Raw genomic sequence first — 25,332 nt, 5'->3', positions numbered from 1 at the left:
AGTGAAAAGAACAAGGAAGACGCTGTTCTTTGTAATCTGAGAACTGTCATTATATGAGTCGTAATAAGAAAAAGGCATGACAGGCATGACAAAGGGGATTCAGCTAGAACAGCTGGATGTTCCCGTTTTAAGGGTATAAAATAAGCATTACAAAGCACAAAAACAATCCTCTAATGCAAAGATATATTTCTTGTAATAGGAGTTTTGCTTTTATTTCAGAACCAAACTCAATTGCTGCCATAAGACACCCATCTGTTACCTGTAAAAATATTAAAATATATTATTAATATGCAAGAACCAGAAGAACAGCGTGGCTATCGCTGTACTGCTGGAGATCGATGAATAGGAAATACATGAAGAGCTGGGACTCCAAACATCCATATATCTTTGATTATATCTATCTGTTGCAGAATGTGCAGCTGTTGCAGAAGCCACGGGCCCTAAGGGCAGAAATAATATGCAGGAACCAGGAGAAAAGCGTCGATATATCTATACTTCTAAAGGAGATAGATTAATTTTTGTAGTCCCAGATCTTTACATATTGGATATTTATCGATCTCCAGGAGATCGATAAATAGCCAATAGGCAAAGAGCTTTGACTACAAACATTCATCTATCTCCTCTTCCCACAATCGCGTACAAGATTTCTCCTGCGCCTCCCCCATTCTCTGGAATGCTCTACCTCAGGATATCAGACTCACCTACCGTGGAAACCTTCAAAAGAAACCTGAAAACCAACCTCTACCGACAAGTCTACAACCTACAATAACCCTCAGTTCAGTACACCACTGCGCAACCAGCTCCGTCCTCACCTATTGTACCATCACCCATTCCCTGTAGACTGTGAGCCCTTGCAGGCAGGGTCCTCTCTCCTCCTATACCAGTCTGTTGCTGTAATGTTCATGATTGTCGTACTTGTTTTTATGTAAAGCGCCATGGAATAAATGGCACTATAATAATAAATAATAATATCTTGAATTATATCTAGCTCTTGCAGAATGTGCAGCTGTTGCAGAAGCCACGGGCCCCAATGACAATGTGCAGGAACCAGAATAGCATGGATATCTCTGTGCTGCTGATGATTGATAAATAGCCAATACATGAAGAGCTGGGACTCCAAACATCCATCTATCTTGGATTATATCTACCTCTTGCAAAATGTGAAGCTGTTGCAGAAGCCATGGCTACTAAGGGCAGAAATAATGTCCAGGAACCAGGGGAACGGCGTCGATATGTCTGCTTCTGGAGATCAATAAATAGCCAATAGACAAAGAGCTGGGACTCCAAACATCCATCTATCTTGGATTATATCTAGTTGTTGCAGACTGTGCATCTGTTGCAGAATCCACAGGCTTTAAGGGCAAAAACAATATGCAGGAACCAAAAGAACAGCGTAGATAGTTCTGTGCTTCTGGAGATCAACATATAGCTAATACATAAAGAGCTGGGGCTCCAAACATCCATCTATCTTGAAATACAGCTAACTAGATAGATGGATGATTGGAGTCCCAGCTATTCACGTATAGCTAGCTATCGATCTTCAGCAGCGCAGAGATATCCATGCTGTTCTGGTTCCTGCACATTGTTTCTGCCGTTAAGCCTTGTGGATTCTGCAACAGCTGCACTCGAAACTCTTCTAAAGGTTGTATGAGGTACAACCTCACAAGGTGAGCAACCACCCTTTACAATACTATTGTGTTTTATCAAATAAGACCCTATTGCACTTGCTTGTCCACAGCTTTTCACTTGAAAATATTATTAAAACATGGCAACTAGCAAATGTAGGCCACATGAGAAAGACTATATTCCTAAACTGTCTGCCCGCTATTTTATGTTGACGTTGCTTAGCTGCCATGGCCAGAAGAGGCTTCAGCTGAAACCTAGTCGGCGATATTGACGTATATTTGAAATGATACTATACAAGTATGGAACAGCTTTTGAGAAATGTTAGCATACTGTGTTGTGGACAAAAACTAATCTTTCAGTTCTTGCCCATAGTTGGGGATATGTCTTCATAAAATAACTTGCTTGTTACATGCTTGTTACGATAACGTCTGCTGCAGCTAATCGGTAAGATCAGCTGTTCTCCAGTCCTGTTGTGTGCGCGCTTACACGGTCCCTACAAGATCTGAAGAAGCGAGGGCGCATGCGCCGCCTTCTCAGGCACAAGACTAGGTAATGCGGGCTTCAGAAACATGGCGCCGGAGATAAGCGCTATGCGCAGGTGCCAAATCCGACGCCATGTTACTGAATGGACATAATTGCATAGAGCCAGAGAGAGAGAGAGGAGCAGCCGCGGCAGGGGGAGGGCGGAATCATGTGCATAACCCGCCTGGATATTATCAGCAGAGGTGCAACTGTCAGTCAAAAAGATGATGAATTTTTAAACTTCATAAACTTGGATTTCAAAGCCTAAACATCCGAGCTGCCCACTAATGGTATGTACAGACTAAAGCGGGGTTTACATGCTGCAACATCACTAGCATCGGCTAGCGATGTCGAGCATAATAGCACCCACCTCCGTTGTACGTGCGATATTGTGTGATCGCTGCCGTAGCGACATTGCTACGGCAGCGTCACACGCACATACCTGCTGTGCGACATCGCTCTGGCCGGCAAACCGCCTCCTTTCTAAGGGGGCGGTTTGTGCGGCGTCACAGCGACGTCACACGGCAGGCGTCCAATAGAAGCGGAGGGGCAGAGATGAGCGGGACGTAACATCCCGCCCATCTACTTCCTTCCGCATTGCCGGTGGATGCAGGTAAGGAGATGTTCCTCGTTCCTGCGGTGTCACACATAGCGATGTGTGCTGCCGCAGGAACGATGAACAACATCGCTAAAAAAAAAAAGATTTTTTTTGTTTCAGGACGACCTCTCTGCGGCAAACGATTTCGACCGCTTTTGCGATCGTTTAAGGTCGCTCATAAGTGTCACATACTGTGATATCGTTAATGACGCCGGATGTGCGTCACAAACACCGTGACCCCGATGATAATTCATTACGATATTGTAGCGTGTAAAGCCCGCTTATGTCTGATAGTGCCAGTACTGCACTGGCTTTACCTTATATACAAAAATCCTGATGTTTGGTTCCTTTTAAAGTTCACTTCTCAGGACTTTAAATCTGCACTGATTTACAGCTACCCCCCTCCCCCAATGATGAGAGATAGGGCTATCCATATCCTCTGTTGCCAATGGATCCGTCGTTCATCAGTTCTAATTGTGTTGGACGAAACTGCTAAGATGTCCCTAAAGACCCTGACTAATAAAATAGATAGATAGCTACACTACAATGAATATCCCACTAATATCAGTTGCATTTGTACCTAATGATTATGTCTAATTCTTGAAAAATAGATGCACCTATGATCCTGTTTAAAAACTATCTCCCGGATAATTTTATGGCATCCTCCATGTCCTAACAACCAGTTCGTAACAAAGCTACTGAATGCAGGAAGAAAGAATAATTATGCTTGGAAGATTCGTATGAACCACCAATGAAATATGGACTTTTGTGAATCAAAATTAATATTAGTCAAATTGTGAGTCACTACATTCAGAGCCCTCAATAGATATCTCATCCATATAAATAAAATTTGCTCATTTTAAAGGGAACCTGTTAGGTGCACTGTATAGAAAAAGTATTTCTAAAGATCCTTTATCATATGCTAATGAGCGCAGGGACTAGTCACAAGGGCGTTATTTCCCCCGACTAGTCTGCCTTCTTAGCATGTTAGTACACCCACCCACAGGGGCGTGCTAACATCCTATTCAATACCCATTGCCCAGCATCATCGGTGGTGACGGACATACCTCTGTCCATTATCACCACCTCTTCAACGCCATGCTTAGGGTCAGTTAGCATGATCAGAAATCCCGGCACTGTCATGCGCACTAGACCTCTCTGAAGCCGGGACGTATACACCTGGCTTCATCGTGCGCATGACCGGAAGTGCAGTGACTACTGAGCATGCGCACTGACCCTAAACCCGGTGTTCTGAAGTGGTGACAACAGACACAGCTATGCGCATCACCACCGATGACGCTCTGCAATGGGCATTGAATAGCATGTTAGCACACACTTGTGGACGTGCTATCATGCTAAGAGGGTGGACTAGTCGGGGAAATTACGCCATTGTGGCTAGTGCCTGCACTCATTTGCATATCATAAAGGATGTGATGGTGGAATATGGGGTATTGTGTCACATTTTGTGTATGTTCTTATTTTAGGAGCCTTGCTCCATTCATTCTGTGTATTTCTTATCTAGTCTGCAAGTTAATTAAATTAGCTCAGTTACCATTTGCTTTCTTTTTATTACACTCACATTTCTTTACTGTCCATTGTTTATACCCCAGCTCTCCAAATACTGGGACTCACCCCTTACAGTATTTCTGTCCCTAGGTCTGGGGGAAGGGGGCCTGGAATCCAACCAAACTCTCTGTTTACCAGGAGATTATTCATTCTGGCTGAGAAAAACAGGAGAGGAGTAAGATTGATCCTCTGAGGGACAAGCTGAGGCTCCCCAGAAAGACCTGGACATTTATCGCTTAATGGACAGTATCTGTGTTCCTGAACTACTTTACCCTCTGTGTGGTGGATTATTTGATGGACTTTCGGATTTTGCTTGGAATAAATGTTCTTTGGATTGTTCAATCATCTCTTGCTCTCTTGATTGTGTGATATCGGAAAAAGGACCCCATGACAAAGGATGTTAAGAAATACTTTTTCTAAAGATCTCTTTATCTATGCTACTAGATGCAGGCATAGTTAGGCAGGGATTAGCAATATGCACCCAGAACTGCTCGTGGTTCTGGGTGCATATTGCACCTGACAGGTTCCCTTTAAGATCTGTCTGTCTCTATCCGAAAACACATAGGAAAGCAGGGGAGGGGACCTGCAGCACTAAGAAGAAGCATGGTGCTGCTGGAAAATGACGTTTTAGCAGATAAGAATAGGATCGCCCATTAAGCTTCTGTAAAGCTGTATGCACAAAGGGGTAAGAAAAAAGACTCAAGGATACAAGAAAGAAACTTTATGTTGAGCTTCTGTTGTATATTAACAACCATCATACAGATTCTGTGCTTTGTTAAAATTATTGGCATTGCAGAAAAAATAATTTTAGCTTTTATTAAGGACCACTACAGTGATATAATCTGATAATGTAGCCCTTGAATCAGAAAAGGTTGTGCAACCTCGCTGTACTCTATTTACTAAAGCATTGCTGTATAGGAACGATTGGCAAAAAGGAAAATTGCCTTTGAGGTATTGCAGATATGGCTCTTGGCTCAGAAAATCCTCTTCAAAAGCCACTTTTAAGTACTCCACTTGTAAATGTTTACTGTATAATACAACGTCGCTCGATGCAGTGTCAGAAACTCTAAGGTATTTTTTTTTTACTTTTCAGATATAATTATGATTGGACGGCGGCCAACAGTTGGGGAGGGCGGGGGAAATCCACGCATCGTATTGTTCCTACAGTCTCAACACTCAAATGGGGTATTCATTCATCACAGGCATCTCGGGGTCCTGGAGGGCCGCCCTGATGACAGATGAATCCGAAGGATTAGAAATTTGGTGTAAGTAATCCTTCCCCCATGCTGAGCTGTCAGATGTATTATATAATATGAAGCGGAGTGCGGGCTACAGAAGCCTATAAGACGTGTTCATACCCTTCAAGAAAAGAGAATTAACGCATGAAAAACTACATCAGGGTCATCAGTTCTTCCTTTTATGTAGGTATTGCTCTTGGTACTTTTTGGCCTGGGTTTGTCTTTTGTACTCAGGTTGATGTCAGGCAGAACCATCCTTGGATACTATTTAATTGATGGGTACAATTTTATGTTTTATTGAGACCTTGACATTTTCCCCAAATCCTTCATATTCTCTATTAATTTTGCCATTTTGCCCTTTCTACTTTTTACATGGTGGCTCTAAAATAGCTGAGAAAGTCGCCCTATAGTTGACACATATAAAACTCAATAAAAAAAACTACAAAATGAGCATATACCCTGTAGTGAGTAAACCGTAACAGCACATGTAAATATCATAGGGTACTTGGTTAACACTACTCTTGACATGTCGATACTGCAAGTACTTTAACAAGAGGAATGCAGTTGTTCTGCTCTGGACATGAGTCCTATGGCACTGCTATCTGATTTGCAATGCTTCCTATGCATCACTTAAGGCTGCTTTACATGGTACGCCCGATTGTGCGATTTCACAATCGATCGTACCCGCCCCCGTCCTTTTTGCGTCATGGGCAAATCGCTGCCCATGGCGCACAAAGTCGGTAACCCCCGTCACACATACTTACCTCTCGTGCGACCACGCTGTGGGCGGCGAACGCCCACTTCCTGGAGTGGGAGCGACATTCGGCGTCACAGCGACGTCACACGGCCGCCGGCCAATAGAAGCGGAGGGGCGGAGATGAGCAGGATGTAAACATCCCGCCCACCTCCTTCCTTCCACATAGAGCCGGCGGCTGACGCGGGAGGCAGGTACGTGATGTTCATCGCTCCCGTGGTGTCACACGGAGCGACGTGTGATGTCACAGGAACGATGAACAACCGGCGCCCGATTTCAGAACCGATATTATGGAACCTAGCGACCAGTACACGACTCACGACTTGTGAGCGATACTGCGTCGCTAGGAGGTGTCACACAGGCCGGCATTGCCAGCGATGCCGGATGTGCGTCACAAAAACCGTGACCCCGACGATCTATCGCACGATAGATTGTCTGGTGTAAAGCAGCCTTTAGTTTCAGCGTAACTGAGATATTTTGGCAGGACATATGCCCTAGTTACTTGCAGCAGGATGCCACTGCCACCAGCAGCAAATTTTAAAAGGAATCAGTCAGCAGGTTTTTGCATTTTAATCTTATGTATAATAATAATATTAATTCATTTATATAGCGCTATTAATTCCACAGCGCTTTACATACATTGGCAACACTGTCCCCATTGGGGCTCACAATCTAGAGTCCCTATCTGTATGTGTTTGGAGTGTGGGAGGAAACCGGAGTACCCGGAGGAAACCCATGCAAACACGGGGAGAACATGCAAACTCCTTGCAGATGTTGTCCTTGGTGGGATTTGAAACCAGGAAACCAGTGCTGCAAGGCTGCAGTGCTAACCACTGAGCCACCCTATGTAAGAACAAAAACCTTAATTCCACCAATTTGTCACTTACTGGGCAGCTTGTTGCAGTTTCCATAAACTTAGTGTTTTATCAGGAGAAGAGTATCACCAGAAGACTAGCTGGCTCCTGCCATGTAGTCCTCCTGTTCTGTATAACCCCACCCCTGTAATGACTCAGCGTCTGGCCACTTGTGTGGGGGATTAACTGTTCTTTTTTTTTTAACCAATAATTTTTATTATTTTATAACATAGATAAGTTACATTCAACATTTTCATTCAATTTTCTTAACACTATAACAAAGCCTTCAAAACTCCCCTAGCCCTCCCCTGTCTCATGCAGTTAATCTCCTTTTCTTTACATTACAGAACTGAATCAAAACACCTTTCCTCAGGATGAAGTTTCTGACTCTTCTTTCTCCTTCCTTTATATTGGCCCAGTAACAAGACCTAACTGTTCTTAATTAGGCCAGACGTATGGTTCGTTTGTTTGTTAAATCGAGTAATCAGCCATTGTCTCATGTCAGACTGATCGGAGCCCTAATAGAGAATAAGGATAAAGAATAGAGAATAAAGAATAAGGCTGTCACTTGTACTATCTTGTTTTCTTGCTGGGGGCATGTACGATATGTTTTTGCCTGTTGTTGAACCAATAAAGTCTTACCAATGTGTGGCTCCCTCACCCTGTGTTGTCTGAGTAGTACTCTGCCCACGGGAAAGGAGTGGGATGAGCCTTGTTCCGTGCAGTCTTTCTAAAGACAACCAGGTCAGCGGACGAGAGCAGCCACTAATCCTAGTGTCTTCACAGCCGGCACAACCGATTGGCAGCTTTCTGCCTATTCACTGTGTACACTGCCAGTCAGTAGTGAGGGTGGGGTTATATAGAGCTCAGCATTTAGAGACTTGGTAGATCTGCATCAGTTAAAACAGGGATTTTTTCAAAATGACAACAAGCAGCCTAATAACTGACACTGCTACAATCAGGGTCTCTTTTCCTACATTATGCTGATCTCCGATTACATAGCAACAACCTGATGACAGATTCCTTTAAATAATCCACTATTTATTGGTTAATAATGGAAAAAACACTATTTCAGCCTCAAGCTTATTTTGTATCAAATTCGAGAAGAATGATTGGAGTGGAACAAAATACACATATACGGTAATAATCTAAGGGGCACTTTGCACACTATGACATCGCAGGTGCGATGTCGGTGGGGTCAAATTGAAAGTGACGCACATCTGGCCTCGCAGGCGATATCGTAGTGTGTAAAGCCTTTTTGATACGATTAACGAGCGCAAAAGCGTTGTAATAGTATCATCGGTGTAGCGTCGGTCATTTCCATAATTTGGAAATGACCGATGTTACGATGTTGTTCCTCGTTCCTGCGGCAGCACACATCGCTGTGTATGAAGCCGCAGGAGCGAGGAACATCTCCTACCTGCGGCTCACGCCGGCTATGCGGAAGGAAGGAGGTGGGCGGGATGATTACGTCCCACTCAGCTCCACCCCTCCGCTTCTATTGGCCGCCTGCCGTGTAACGTCGCTATGATGCCGCACGACCCGTCCCCTTAATAAGGAGGCGGGTCGCCGGCCAGAGCGACGTCCCAGGGCAGGTAAGTGCATGTGAAGCTGCCGTAGTGATAATGTTCGCTACGGCAGCTATCTCTAGATATCGCTGCTGCGACGGGGGCGGGGACTATCACGCTCGGCATCGCAAGCATCGGCTTGCGATGTCGTAGTGTGCAAAGTGCCCCTAAGTCTTTCTGCAGAAATGAAAAATTACACAAAGCACTAAATGAAAATTTATTGCAAGTAATGTTGATTAAACTTTTACCAATTTGTGTTTACAGTTCCTATGCGGATTTCATGGTTACAGACTATAAAAAAGAAATAGAAGAAGAACAATCTGTCTCCTAATTCTTATATTTAATGTAATTAATTGATCCAATTCAGTCTCAACTCTAAACGTTAAACATTAGTAAAGGATAAAAACACTTCCAGGGATACGATACTATCTATCTATTTCTCTCTCTCTCTATATTATATATATATATATATATATATATATATATATATATATATATATATATATATATATATATATATATACATACATACACACACACACACTCACTCAGTATATTATATATATATATATATATATACACACGCACACGAAAACAGTATAATATATATATCTAATATATAAAGCTGAATGTGTGTGTGTGTGTGTGTCGGGTTTGGCATCTGCACCGTCACAGCTACAGCCACAAAATTTTGCACACTCACACGTCTGGACGCAGAGAGAGTCATAGGCTATTGTTGTGAGGCGAAGTTTTAACCCCGCGTGTTCCAATTTACCAATCAATTTTGCCCCTATCTACATAATAAGGAAAAAGTGAAACGAAAAGTGTATCCGCACCGTCGCTTTTACAATCACAAAATTTTGCACAGACACCTCATGTGACCCAGGGAACGTCGTAGACACGGTTTTGACAGGAAATTTAACCTCGCGCTTTACAGTTACTCTCCAAAAAACATGCTTTCATTAAACTAAATGGAGCCTGGAACTACAGGTTATTAGTAGGAGCTGTGAGTGGTTGCTATAGGAACAAAAGACATTCATAGTATAAGAAGCTTATATGTGAGGTAATAAGATGTCGGTGGGGAGATGGGAAGAGAGAGACAGAGATAGACAGACAGGGAAAGAGACAGATGGTGAAAAAGACAGACCTGGAAAGAGACAGACCTGGAAAGAGACAGACCTGGAAAGAGACAGACCTGGAAAGAGACAGACCTGGAAAGAGACAGACCTGGAAAGAGACAGACCTGGAAAGAGACAGACCTGGAAAGAGACAGACCTGGAAAGAGACAGACGGAGCACATTACTTGGCCAATTTAGTTAAATCTGTGTGGAATATCTGTGGTGTTGAAATATATGTTGTGAAATGCTTCTATTAGCTTAGTTTTTACCTTTCAATAATTACATTTCTATCTATTTGTTTTGTCTTTTTTGTGTGCAGAATACATTTTGTTAATACATTCTATTTTGTTAACAGCAGTTATTAACCCGGGCGAAGCCGGGTAGTGCAGCTAGTACATATATATATATATATATATATATATAGACATATACATATACATGCTGTATATATAATTGAATGCATGTATTTTTTTTTATCTAATTCATATTTTTGAATTTGGGTTTCTTTAAAAGCTTTGCACCATTTGGCTTTTATACTCTATTTCCCCCAACATTGTTGGCTGGCGATTCAGTTAACTAAGAATCTGTCAGTAGGCTTATTTTCAAAGTTATTGGAGTTTGTAACTTAACTGCTGTCTGTAGAGTGAGTAAACTGTGACTCCATTAGTGAGCTTGTTCAGATGGAACAGTTTGTAACTATTTTGTTATTTTTCTGAACGCCTCTGTGCTGCTTTATGACGACAGACAACATCAAAGTTCAGCTGAGCTTTGATGTGGTCACAAATCAGCTTAGAGTAGCTAATAAAAATATAGATAAAACAGTGACAAATTGTTCCTTCTGGACAAGCTCACTGGAGGATTCTCAGTTTACTCATTATATGGACAGCAATCAATAGTGCAAAACAAAGGATTCAGTTGTTCCCATAGACTTGTATGAGCGGCGGATTGTGACTGATGATGCTGCGTTGCACCCTCCGCCCGACTGATCAGTCGTGGAACGACTGACCGCGCGGCGGAAGGAACGCAGCCTGTAATGTTTTTTGAGCATCTCAATCCGTAGGATCTTGCTGTGCATGCTCTCTCTGGCTCCCTGCACACGTAACCAGGATACACATTGGGTTACTAAGCAATGCGCTTTGGTTAGTTACCCAATATTTACCCTGGATACGTGTGCAGGGAGGCCGACACTTCCCCGCTCGGCTCCGCCCCCTCCCACACTCCGCATGTGTATACACACACACACACACTCACCTGTCCCCAGCCCTGCAGTCCCCGCGGCAGAGACGTCCTCAGCGCCAAGGCCCCGCTCGGCTCCGCCCGCCTCGCGCTCCGCTCCCCGCACACAACGGAGTCCGACAATGAATTCTGTTCTTTGTCATCCGTTGTACAACGCATCAGTCACATGCGTCAAGCAACGCATGTGACTGATGCAAAACAACGGAAATGTGAACCTAGCCTTACTTTAACTCTAAAATACCGGTACATGCAAAAAAAATGTCCTTGAAAGTGTCTATAATCCTAAATATATACATTTGTCTAAAATTATTTTTGCCATATGGCTGCATGCACCATATACTAATATAAATGGATATATGTGTGTGCTCAGCGCTGGACGACAGCCACGACCTGTGATCTATCTCCCCCTTACAGAGAGCTCCACATGGCTGCGGTGCAGAGATATATGGAATGTAACCCTCTGACATCGCAGGATGGCGATCTTATAGAAGCATGATGTTATCTTTATAATGTTCTCTTTCTTTTTCATGTATAAAGATCCACAATGAAGATGTGAAATATTCAGTAAATCTCTTTATAACCCTCAACCAGCAGTTTTCATTCAATGCTCTGGAAATACCTATTTTTTTCCAACTAATAATACTCAAGAAAAAAAGAAGAGATGATGATATATGAGTAAGACCTAGCGAGCCTCCAAAAATTACATTTAAAAGGTTTAACATCTGTGAAAATGGAAACTGTTGGCTGTTTTATATTTGCAAATGTTCATTTCACTGAGAGTTACTGGTATTGTGGCTTAAAGGGAATCTGTCACAGGCCTTTCCTACCTCATCTGTGAGTAGCATAATGTAGACAAAGAGATCCTGAATCCAAGGATGTATCACTGAGATTACTGGGTGCAGGCATTCTGACACAATCAAAGATAATAAGATAATAGTTTTATCAAAGCAGCAGAGTTGAGAAAGCTTCCCCCGCCCACACTAGGCTCTGCATATACGATGTCTATAGACAGACGCTGCCAATCATACAGTAGCCACAGTGGACTTAAGCTCTGACCCTTCAGTCCTACTAATGATAAAGATAATGAAGCTTAAACTGACAAGACAGGTAAACAAAAACACACTTTGTGATAAGAGACACAAGGCTGGAATCTGTGTGTTAACCCTTACAGCATGCTGTCTTCAGATTACATGGCAAAAATCTGCCGACAGATTCCCTTTAAAAACTAAAGATTGAATGATCGGCAGCACATACAAATATCCTATTTTTCAGCTTTTCTCACGTGGGTCCAAAACACTGAGCTGTGTTGGACACATGCTGGACATAATTTATGTATAGTGTACAGAATGAGAGCGTCCGACTAGTAGGCGTGGCCATCTAGTGAGCGCGGCCTCCTTCAATAATGTGTGAGCTGGGAGGATTCATAAATCCACAGTTATATATAGAGTTACTGCAGATTTATCATTTTAGACCAGACAACCGCTTTAAAATTGTGTGTATGTGGGGGGGGCAGCCAGTCAATGCTCAGACCATACGCAGCGCATTGCATCAAATTTGTCTGCATGGCAGTCATCACAGAAGGAAGTTTATTCTTAAGATGATGTACAAGAAAAATCCGCCAAGTTTGCTGAAGACAAACAGACTAAGGACATGGATTACAGGAACCATGTCCTGTGGTCTGATAAGACCAAGATAATCTTACTTGGTTCATATGGTGCCAAGCGTGTGTTGCGGCAACCAGGTGAGGAGGACAAACATCAGTGTGTCTTGCCTACAGTCAAGCATGGTGGTGGGAGTGTCATGGTTTGGGGCTGTATGAGTGCTACCGGCTGTGGGAAGCTATAGTTCATTGAGGGAACAACAAATATCAACATGTCCTGTGAGATACTGAAGCAGAGCTGGATCTCCTCTCTTTGGAAACTGAACTGCAGAGCAGTATTCAAACATGATAATGACCCCAAACACCTCCAAGACGACCATTGCCTTGCTAAAGAAACTAAGGTTAAAGGTGCTCACTGGCCAAACATCTCCAGACCTAAAACCTATTGAGTATCTGTGGGACGTCCTCAAACAGAAGGTGGAGGAGCGTAAGGTCTCTAACATCCACCAGCTCCATGATGTCTTCATGCTGGATGGAAGAGGATTCAGCAGCTCCTGTGAACCTCTAGTGACCTTCATCCCCAAGTAATTTAAAGCAGTGTTTTCAAATAATGATGGCCACACAAAATATTGACACTGTGGGCACAATTTGGCCCTTTTTTACTTAGGGGTGCACTCACTTTTGTTGCTGGCAGTTTTGCCATTAATATCTGTGTGTTGAGTTATTTAAAAGGACACCAAACTTACACTGTTATACAAGCTGCACACTGACACTGTACATTGTATCAGTGTCATATATTCAGTGTTGTCCATTGATAAGATGTAATAAAATATTTACAAAAATGTTGAGGGGTGTACTCACTTGTGTGATACACGGTATACAACTGCAACCCTTTTCAAAGATTTTTGGAACCCTCAGATATAAACGACAGAAGAAAGAAGTCTATTAAGTGGCGCCTCTCACTTTGGCACACCAGGCCCATCCATTTATTGCAGTGCATAGCCAGTAACTGCATTTATCCTAAGGCCTCTTTCACAGATTGTGGCAAAACTGATGCGACGAATCCAGTAAAAAACGGATCCGTCTCATTTTTTCCTTTCAGGCCAAAGTTTATTTGCTATGGAGGAGAGAGAGAGAACTTTTTTTGTGACCAGAAGTAAATTTACACAAGGTCTGGGCATGCCCAGAAACAAAAAACGGATCCGTTGCCTGATTCCGTCATTTGACGGATGATGACGGATCCGGCAACCATAGGCTTCCATTGTAAAAAAAAAAAAGACAGACGTCGCGGCATCCGTCGCCTTCCGTTTTTTCGCCGGTTCCAAAAAAACGTTTCTTTGGACGCTGCTTCCGGCGGCCACACAGACAATTTCTGCCGGATCCATCGTACGACGGATGAAACTTGAGGCCATGTGTCGCAATCCGGGGCTAGTACAAGTCTATGAGAAAAAAAACGGATCAGGCGTCGGATCCGTTTTTTTCCCAATGCGCCGGATTGTGCCTGGCGGCAAAAAAATGATGTGTGAAAGAGGCCTAAGTTCACAGCATGGAAAATACAGAAAAATGGAAAACACAACACAAGGATTTGTTTTTCATACAATTATATATAAGTTCAGGTGGTGATTTTGTGTTTTTAAAAATAAAATTGCAAAAAAAATGAAATTATCTATCTATCTATCTACATAGATAGATAGATATATATATATATATATATATATATATATATATATATCTATCGATCGATCGATCGATCGATAGATAGATAGATAGATACACACACATAGTATCATTTGTAAAGAAAATATATTTATAAAGATATTTTTTTTCCCAGGTGGATCCAATATTTGGCACATGGGTCTGTCCATGTGAACCAAAAATCAAAAGGAATCATATATGAAGATAACAGGACAGAATATAGGTACAGACATATAGTGAAATCTCAGAAATGGCACAACTTACCTTCACCGGAAGAAAGGGACAGACCTGGATGGACCAGTGCTAGTGATGCCAAGAGAAGCCAAAGAGCCATGCCTGTGTGAGCTGCAATGAAAGAAGATGCTTATAAGTGATGTATTAATAAGTCATTGTCCATGACCATCACCATAAGTCATAAGTTAATAAGTCATCACCATAGACTGTATCCCTGGAGTTGTGATGAGGAGGGACATTTTCTCATCCCCTGCTGACTGGCCTCTAATACAAAAAAAATGAAGCGGTATAAAGGAAAGTTTTCTAATTTGTTTTATTTTTGGACTAAGGGGAAATATACACAGCCCAGCCGGCTACTAAACCGCAGTGTGGGTGTTGTGTGGCCATACAGTTGGGCTTATGCGTTGGTCAAAATACATATCTTTAGAAACAAAGTCAATACCTTGAAATATTACTCAAAATATATTTACTGTATATTTTTGTTTATAATTAATCTTTAAAAATGATTTTTAGTTGGAAAACAGCAAAAGAAAAAAAAATATATATATATATTATATACACACACACACACACACACACACACTACAGTTCAAATGTTTAGGGTCACTTAGATATTTCATTATGTTTTTAAAGGAAAGCACTTTTTTTTTTCAATGAAGCCAACATTAAATTAAACAAAAATACACTCTATACATTGGTAATGTGGTAAATGACTTCTATTCTAGCTTCAAACGTCAATGCAATATCTACATAGGTGTATAGAGCCCCATTTCCAACACCCACCGCTCCAGTGTTCTAATGGTACACTGTGTTTGCAAACTGTGTTAGAAGGCTATTGGATGTTTAGAAATCGCTTGAAAACCCTTGTGCAAGTATGCTAGCACAGCTGAAAACAGTTTTGCTGATTAGAGAAGCTATAAAACCTACCTTTCTTTGAGCTAGTTGAGAATCTGGAGCATTACATTTGTTGGTTCCATTAAACTCTCAAAATGGCCAGACAAAGAGAACTTTCATGTGAAACTCGACAGTCTATTCTTGTTCTTACAAACGAAGGATATTCCATGCGAGAAATTGCCAAGAAACTGAAAATTTCCTACAACGGTGTGTACTACTCCCTTCAGAGGAGAAGAACACAAACTGGCTCTAACCAGAGTAGAAAGAGAAGTGGGAGGCCCCGCTAACAACTGAGCAACAAGACAAGTATATTAGAGTCTCTAGTTTGAGAAATCGATGCCTCACGGGTCCTCTACTGGCAGCTTCATTAAATAGTACCCGCAAAACACCAGTGTCAACGTCTACAGTGAAGAGGCGACTCTGGGATGCTGGCCTTCAGGGCAGAGTGGCAAAGAAAAAGCTAGATCTGAGACTGGCTAATAAAAGGAGAAGATTAATATGAGCAAAATAACACAGACATTGGACAGAGGAAGATTGGAAAAAAAATGTTATGGACAGACGAATCGAAGTTTAAGGTGTTTGGATCACACAGAAGAACATTTGTGAGACGCAGAACAACTGAAAAGATGCTGGAATAGTGCCTGATGCCATCTGTCAATCCTGGTGGAGGTAATGTGATGGTCTGGGGTTGTTTTGGTGCTGGTAAAGTGGGAGATTTGTACAAGGTAAAAGGGATTTTGAATAAGGAAGGCTATCACTGCATTTTGCAAAACCATGCCATACCCTGTGGACAGCGCTTGATTGGAGCCAATTTCATCTTACAACAGGACAGTGACCCAAAGCACACCTCCAAATTATGCATTAACTATTTAGGGAAGAAGCAGGCAGCTACCTCCTAAAATTAACAACTAGAATGCAAAAGGTCTACAAAGCTGTAATTGCTGTATATATATATATTGTGTGTGTGGGGTGTGGGGGTGGGGGTGGGGGTGTGTGTGTGTGTGTGTGTGTGTATATACCGTACAGACCAAAAGTTTGGACACACCTTCACAAAGAGTTTCTATATTTTCATGACTCTGAAAATTGTAGATTCATATTGAAGGCATCAAAACTATGAATTAACACATGTGGAATGAAATACTTAAAAAAAAGTGTGAAACTGAAAATATGTCTTATATTCTAGGTTCTTCAAAGTAGCCACCTTTTGCTTTGATTACTGCTTTGCACACTCTTGGCATTCTCTTGATGAGCTTCAAGAAGTAGTCACTGAAAATGGTTTTCACTTCACAGGTGTGCCCTGTCAGGGTTGATAAGTGGGATTTCTTGCTTTAGAAATGGGGGTGGGACCATCAGTTGTGTTGGTGCAGAAGTCTGGTGGATACATAGCTGATAGTCCTACTAAATAGATTGTTAGAATTTGTATTAGGGCAAGAAAAAAGCAGCTAAGTAAAGAAAAACGAGTGGTCATCATTACTTTAAGAAATGAAGGTCAGTCAGTCCGAAAAATTGGGAAAACTTTGAAAGTGTCCCCAAGTGTAGTGGCAAAAACCATTAAACGCTACAAAGAAACTGGCTCGCATGAGGCCCGCTCCAGCAAAGGAAGACCAAGAGTCACCTCTGCTGCGGATGATAAGTTTATCAGAGTCACCAACCTCAGAAATCACAGGTTAACAGCAGCTCAGATTAGACACCAGGTCAATGCCACACAGAGTTCTAGCAGCAGACACATCTCTAGAATAACTATTAAGAGGAGACTTTGTGCAGTAGGCCTTCATGGTAAAATAGCTGCTAGGAAACCTAGCTAGGAAATTCTGCCACAAGCACCGTCTTTGAGGGACTCTTGCTGCCACATGTGCAGCTGAACATCAGAAAGGCGATTGTGCCTCTAAACTCCTGATGAACCCCAATATACACTAATGGGGGGAAACGCGTCGAGTTTTCTTTTGGACTTATTGCGGACTATACTTATGTGGAAAAGCTGCTGTGAGAACTTTTAAGATAAGTGATCATCTTGAACAATTATTTAAATATCTGAACTGCCTTTATCTGAGCTAGTGAGGGAGTTTAGGGGCAGTTTCCAGGGGCCAGCCGCCGTGAAATGGGGGCACCTATTTAACTTTAGGGTGCGTGTAACGAAAGTTATATCTCCATTGATAGGTAGCGGACAGACTGTTGTAGGGTGTATTTAGATCCTTTTTGCCCTGATTTTGACAGACAGTACTGAGGTCTCTCACAATAACTCCGCACATGAAGAGGTCTCCAATTGTGGCCTCATGAGTTTTTCCGTAGACTCATTTGCGGATTGTATTTGTGTTAGCAGCCGTAAGAATGTTTATGATAAGTGACCATTGAATAATTACTTATATACCTAAACTACCTATATCTGCACTAGTAAGGGAGTTTAGGGGCAGCTTCCAAGGGTTAGCCGCCGTGGAATGGGGGCACCTCTTTAACTTTAGGGTGCGTGTAACGTAAGTTATATCTCCATTGACAGGTAGCGGACAGATTAGTGTAGGGTGTATTTAGATTACACTAATCTAGATATATAGTACTGAGAATTCCACAATAACTCCGCATATAAGGAGGTCCCCAACTGTGGCCTCATTGTGTCCGAAATTTTTATTTTTTGTCTATGTTGGTTGTGTGTATTCACTCACGGTGTGGAATTATTTTGTATTTTTAAAAAGTATCTAATTAAAATTGATGTTTTAAATATTTAATGAAGGTAGGATTGCTAGTTAAAATTTGATATACTGCCTCAAAAAAAAACAAAAAAAAAACCAAAACATTCTTTCTAGTTTGAATTTGTATTAGGGCAAGAAAAAAGCAGCTAAGTAAAGAAAAACGAGTGGTCATCATTACTTTAAGAAATGAAGGTCAGTCAGTCCGAAAAATTGGGAAAACTTTGAAAGTGTCCCCAAGTGTAGTGGCAAAAACCATCAAACGCTACAAAGAAACTGGCTCGCATGAGGCCCGCCCCAGCAAAGGAACACCAAGAGTCACCTCTGCTGCGGATGATAAGTTTATCAGAGTCACCAACCTCAGAAATCACAGGTTAACAGCAGCTCAGATTAGACACCAGGTCAATGCCACACAGAGTTCTAGCAGCAGACACATCTCTAGAATAACTATTAAGAGGAGACTTTGTGCAGTAGGCCTTCATGGTAAAATAGCTGCTAGGAAACCACTGCTAAGGACAGGCAACAAGCAGAAGAAACTTGTTTAGGCTAAGGAACACAAGGAATGGACATTAGACCAGTGGAAATATGTGCTTTGGTCTGATGAGTCCAAATTTGAGATCTTTGGATCCAACCACCGTGTCTTTGTAGAAAAGGTGAACGGATGAACTCTACATGCCTGGTTCCCACCGTTAAGCATGGAGGAGGTAGTGTGATAGTGTAGGGGTGCTTTGCTGGTGACACTGTTGGGGAATTATTCAAAATTGAAGGCATACTGAACCAGCATGGCTACCACAGCATCTTTCAGCGGCATGCTATTCCATCCGGTTTGCGACCCGAAACACACCTCCAGGCTGTGTAAGGGCTATTTGACTAAGAAGGAGAGTGATTGGGCGCTACGCCAGATGACCTGGCCTCCACAGTCACCAGACCTGAACCCAATCGAGATGGTTTGGGGTGAGCTGGACCGCAGAGTGAAGGCAAAAGAGCCAACAAGTGCTAAGCATCTCTGGGAACTCCTTCAAGACTGTTGGAAGACCATTTCCGGTGACTACCTCTTGAAGCTCATCAAGAGAATGCTTTGAAGAACCCAGAATATAAGACATATTTTCAGTTGTTTCACACTTTTTTGTTAAGTATTTCATTCCACATGAGTTAATTCATTGTTCTGATGCCTTCAATGTGAATCTACAATTTTCAGAGTCCTGAAAATAAATAAAACTCTTTGAATGAGAAGGTGTCTCCAAACTTTTGGTCTGTATTGTACTCTACCGTACTGTACATATATACACACATATATACTGTGTATATATATATATATATATATATATATATATATATATATACACATATACATACACACACACACACACATATAAATTCATATACCATAGATACTGATTTTCCTTTTGTCCACAGATGCTTATACTATAAAAAAAATATTCTACTATGTGGCTCCGTTCACACATCAAGGTCACAGGTCCTAATACTGTGCTTTTTTTTTTGTCGTACAACACGCTAATCTGCAGAGGTCTGTGATTCTCCGAACATGTCTATTCTCATACGTTTTGCAAAGCTTATGGGGATCTGTGTAGAATGAATGAAACACTGGAGACATACTTGCACTTTAGTGTGCTATCCAATTTTCATCAATTTTTAAAAGGGTTGCTGAAAGTGAAGTGGTCTATTAGCATCTGCTGATTGACTACAGGGATCACGTGACATAATGTCACCCGAGCCCTGGGGCCATCATGGCTGGAACGCTGCCAGCACCGGAGCGGAGTATATCTATCATTCTTTTAGATGGGCGAATATAGCAATTGAGAAGGGTTTGCCCGAGAAATGGACAACCCCTTTAACCCATCCATTACTAAGAATCAATTGATACGAAAACTTAAAGGGGTTGACCACTACTTTAACATTGATGGCCTATCCTTAGGATAAGTCATCAATGTCTGATCGGCCGGGATCTGACACCCGGCACCCCAGGCAATCAGCTGTTCTTGGTGCCAGTGACGACAGCCTGTGGCCGGGACACTTGATGACTGGGTTACGAAATACGTATTTTGGCCAAAATATGTATTAATACCTCACTTTATTAAATATCATTTTATATAATATTTTATTGCACAATTTTCTGCAGGATGCAGCCAGGCCCTTTGGGGTATCTATCTTGTAGAATACACTTAAATAGTGCTGGGCAGCCCACCTAATATAATAGTATTGTCATCATCAGGCTGTATGCCAGACACTGTGGATTGCACGTACCTGTGTGACTGGCGCCCTATGCAAACCTCATCTGTGTGCATGTTTAATACGAGCAAGCACCCGCTCCATGAAATGGTAGGTTGTGAGTGGTTGTCTCATTGGTATTCTGCACCTGTGTTCCTCACCCTTATCATGGGAGCCTGCTACATCCTGCAAGTGCATTTGTTATTTGATCCTTGTTGGCTAATGTTTTTTTTCTGGTGAGTTTTTTTGATTTTTAACATTGATAACCTGTCCTTAGGATAATACATCAATGTCTGATCAGCCGGGGTCTGACACCCCAGGCATTCAGCTGGTCTTGGTGCCAGTTCCGGAGCTGCTCCGTCTTCTGATAGCGGCCACAGCCGGGCACTGCACATTCGCTTCCTATTGATTTGAATGGGAGGTGGATGTGCAGGACCCCGCCACGGCCACTATCAGAAGACGAAGCAGCTCTGGAATTGAGCATTTCCTGCCACAGGCTGTCGTCACCAGCACCGGGAACAGCTGATCAGAGGGGGGCCTGGATGTCGGACCCCGGGCTGATCAGACATTCATGACCTATCCTAAGGATACTCTATCAATGTTAAAATTGTGGGCAACCTCTTTAAGGCTACTTTCATACGTCCGTGACCGTGCGATTTCTACTTTCCGAGAGAAAAGGAACTTTCCTTTTTATAAGGTGTCATACGAATTGCTTCTGGTTTTTTTTTCTTCAGCTGTTTTTTTTTTCACTGACAGATTGTCTGAATTGGACGGGATCACTGGAGCACACTGGTGGCTCCTAATCCCGGCCAGCTTCATTCCCACTATTCTTCCGATGCTGCAGGGGCAAAGCTGTCTCATATTATAGCATAGTTTAGGACAATGAAATCAGGAAGTTGGGAGGCTTTGTGGGCAGTTCGCTCTTGAAAAAAGATAAATATGATACTAGACATTTAAATGAGTTTTCCAGGACTTAAAGCAATCCTCCTTGAGTCTAAATGTGACACACATTTCCCATTAATATATACTGTATGTATGCCATAATTGCACCCTATAGTGCTCTTAGCAAGCAGTAGCCTCTCCCAACTGGACTCCCACCCAATGCAACTCTATTTTCCAAATTTTATGCACAGCCCTCAATTTTGGGTTAAACACAAAAGTTAAAATGTGACCTGTGCTTTAAATACCCTTTAAGTCTCTCATTCAAACATTCCCAGCATGTCTTAAGGGGGTTTTACAAGCAGCGATATCGCTGGTCTAAGCACCTGCCCCCGTCGTTTGTGCGTCACGGGCAAATCGCTGTCCGTGGCGCACAAAATTGGTTGGAGCCATCACACGGACTTACCTGCCTAGCGACGTCGCTGTGGCCGGCGACCTGCCTCCTTTCTAAGGGGGCGGTCAGTGCAGGGTCACAGCGGCGTCACTAAGCGGCCGCCCAATAGAAGCGGAGGGGCGGAGAGGAGCGGGACGTAACATCGCACCCACCTCCGTCCTTCCTCATTGCGGGCGGCCGCAGGTACGAGGTTGTTCCTCGTTCCTGCGGTGTCACACGTAGCGATGTGTGCTGCAGCAGGAACGATGAACAACCAGCATCCTGCAACAGCAACGATTTTATGAAAATGAACGACGTATCAACGATAAGGTGAGTATTTTTGATCGCTAACACTCGCTCGGAGCTGTTACACACAACGACGTCGGATGTGCGTCATGGAATCCGTGACCCTGGCGATATATCGTTAGATATGTCGTTGCGTGTAACGGGGACTTAAGTCAAAACTTCATGTTTGGGCATCAAACAGATGGAAATGTCTTCTCAGCTATCTGAATAGGGCGCATGCTACGGATTATGATTCCCTGATTTGGACAAGTGTATTACATCATGGGTGCATAACGACATGCTCATGATTTAGTGGCCATTCCCCTTTAAGCAAGTGAACCCCTATGGGAAGAGAAGTCCTTGTGTATGATCATTGGCATATGTCAAATGGACCACTTGTCACACTCCATTAGTGATAATACAGTCTAAAACATCTGCACTGCTTAAAGGGGTTGTCCGAGACTTTACCATTGATGGCCTATCCTCAGGATAGGTCATCAATGTCTGATCGGTGGGGATGCGACACATGGCACTCCTGCCAACTAGCTGTCCCTAGTGCTCCTGTCTGCCGGAACTACTCAGTTGTGGATCTACCCAGCACAGCTCCATCAACTGTATAGTGGCAGTGGCTGGGTACTGCATATCCACCCCCTATTCGAACGAAATCAATAGGAAGTGGATGTGCCGTACTAAGCTGCGGCCACTATTCTGTTGATGGAGCTGTGCTGTGCAGATCTGCAACTGAGTAGTTTTGGCCGCCAGGGGCAGTGAAAACTTCTGATTGCGAGCTTCCTGGGTGTCACACTCCCACCAAGTATTCATTGATGACCTATACTGGGGATAGGCCATCAGTGCTAAAGTCCAGGACAACCCCTTTAGGCCAATGAGGGAGATTATGGGAAATAAAGTGGGAGATTAGTGGTCTAAATAGGAATTCTCAGCGCACTTGTAGCCTCATTTACTTTAAAATGTATGATTGATCTTCTCAGAGATGTCTAATCTACTTATGGTCAGGACAGTACTTGTGAACTTGTCTTAATACCTAGTAATTAGTGTGGTTTGAGTCGATTCACAGAACCCCGGTCAAGAAGCCATGTAGGAGATTGTCGCTTTCATCCTCACCACTACTGTGTTACGTTATTCCCCTGTATTGCAAAGGTCATTGAATTGCTATAATGTTTGCTGCTAGCATGATGCGGTTCCTTGATGTAGCAGAGCTGGGCCGTATAGAGGCCAGCACCACCTAGAGTTGAGGCCCGATAATGTAAATAGTATGTGTATGTAATGTGTTATGTGGTGTACATGTGTTAATGTGTATTCATGTTATGGTGAGCTTTCTAAGGGGAGTAGTGTCAGATGGCCAGTGAGTTGCTTAGAGAGATGGGACTTGTGAGGAGTCACTTCTATAGGAGGGTTCAAGTGAGGACGTGGTTATGTAGTTGAGCCAGTCAGGTAATCCGGAGGTATCCTCTTATGGTCTGGAGCCTACGACTCTCCCCCTATGGGCTTAGAGAGTTGAAGCGACTAGAGAGCCGTCTGGGCAGAGAATCAGGCAGCGGCGACAACAATGGAGGTAAGGAGGCACAGGTGCCTAGCAGCTTCTGGACCACTTCCAAGATAGCAAAAAAAGGCTGAGAGAGAGTACACCAAAGAATAATACAGCAGAACCGTGGGAGTGAAGCCATATTATGGTTGGCAAAATAATTACGGTGTCCAGTGTTTCATTCTTGCATCTACGTTGGGGACTGGCTGCAGGGTGATGGACACCACCTTGAAGAGAACAGTAAGTGCCCCGCACCCCGCCCAAAGTGATCCAAACGCAAGTACTCTTTCTGGTGTAGGAGTGCGGAGCCCACATGGCCCCCGGTGTCCACCTCTGTCCACAGGTAATAATCGGTACCCGCTCAATGGGAACTGTAAGAACTGCCTGTTGACTCACGGCATTTGCAAAACTTCTTTTGATCAGCTGGCCTGGTGCGACATCACATGTGGCATCACACTGCAACGATGATTTTGCAAATTCTTCTCCAAATCGATTTGCACCAACTTGATTAACAATTTAATACGTTCGGTGACCGTAAGAGTCTGTTTACATGGAAAAATCGGGGGCACTTTATGGCCACTGATCGGCAATTGTTCAATAGCCTGTTACACAGGTAGACTGCAGTAAGCCTGTACTACCAAATATCGCTCAGCGGTGATTTTCTGTGCTGTATAACAAATCATTTCAACCACTGAAGGAGCATTTTTCTCGTTCTTACACTGAATGAATCGCTAAAGGGGCGTAATTACGAACGCTTGTAACGATTATCTTTCAGTGTAAATGCAGATTAAAGCTCCAGATGATTTCCCTGTTATACTGATTGTATTTACATTTTTGAAGAATTTTTAGGGATGATCGAATACCTCAAATATTCGGCTTCGCGAATATTTGCCGAATAGGTCACCGCTATTCGACTATTCGCGAATATTCGATGTGCAATGTAAGTCTATGGGAAACCAGAATAACAACTATTCGGAACTATTCGGGCTTCCCATAGACTTACATTGCGCATCGAATATTCGCATAGTGGCGAACTATTCGTCAGATATTCGCGAAGACGAATAATTGAATCAATTATCATCCCTATTAATTTTATCTTTTTTTTTTTTTAAATTAAAAAAAAACAACCCCTAATTGATATGGTATCTAAAAGATCCACAGTCAGCAGCATGATGTTTCACTGCTGCCAGAATTGAGAGATATACTATTCCTCCGGTTTTATAGCGCGGCACATAAATCTCATGCTCCATAGAAGACAGCCCAAGAAATATTCGCCTCTTCCAGTCATACATTATTACCGTCACTTTGATTGATCATTATCATCAGGGCTCAGTACCCTGTTTCTGCACATTGTCATTATTTTCTCCCCATATGAGTGGGTTTGAAGCTTTTAGAAATCATTTTACTTATTAGGATATGAAAATGTATATTAAAAGACTGATGAAATGATTAAGGAGAAAGGGCCGACACAAGGATGTTTATATACGTTGTCCTCCATCACTGTGTTCGGTAGGTAGTAACTTATGGAATAACCATTGGGGCTAGAAATGTCTATCATGTTTTTTTTGTAGCTTTACATGGGACTGCAGATAAGCTTACTATATTTTCTTAACTAAAAACAGGTATACACAGGCAGCTTCCTGCCTATAATGTGCGTTGATCGCTGTTAGTCGATCGGTGCTCATTTAAAGAGTTATTCCTGTAGGATCTGCATTAGACATGAGCAAGTCCATTGTGAATTGAATTTCCTGACAAATTTTCAGACATTCCCTGAACCCG

General features: G+C 42.6%; 1 protein-coding gene across 2 annotated transcripts in view; it reads right to left on the bottom strand.

Annotated features, from left to right (window-relative positions):
- GHR (growth hormone receptor) overlaps positions 1–25,332 on the bottom strand; it is a 511,317-nt gene that overhangs the window by 174,090 nt on the left and 311,895 nt on the right. For both annotated transcript variants that reach the window (XM_075326446.1, XM_075326451.1), the window contains exon 5: positions 14,640–14,720. In XM_075326446.1, the coding sequence (XP_075182561.1) occupies positions 14,640–14,709 (70 nt within the window). In that variant the 5' untranslated portion in view covers positions 14,710–14,720. The remainder of the gene's footprint in view (positions 1–14,639; positions 14,721–25,332) is intronic.

This window comes from Anomaloglossus baeobatrachus, chromosome 1 (assembly GCF_048569485.1).
Source record: "Anomaloglossus baeobatrachus isolate aAnoBae1 chromosome 1, aAnoBae1.hap1, whole genome shotgun sequence".
Taxonomy (NCBI): Eukaryota; Metazoa; Chordata; class Amphibia; order Anura; family Aromobatidae; genus Anomaloglossus; species Anomaloglossus baeobatrachus.
This window is presented reverse-complemented; position numbering and strand designations above follow the sequence as displayed.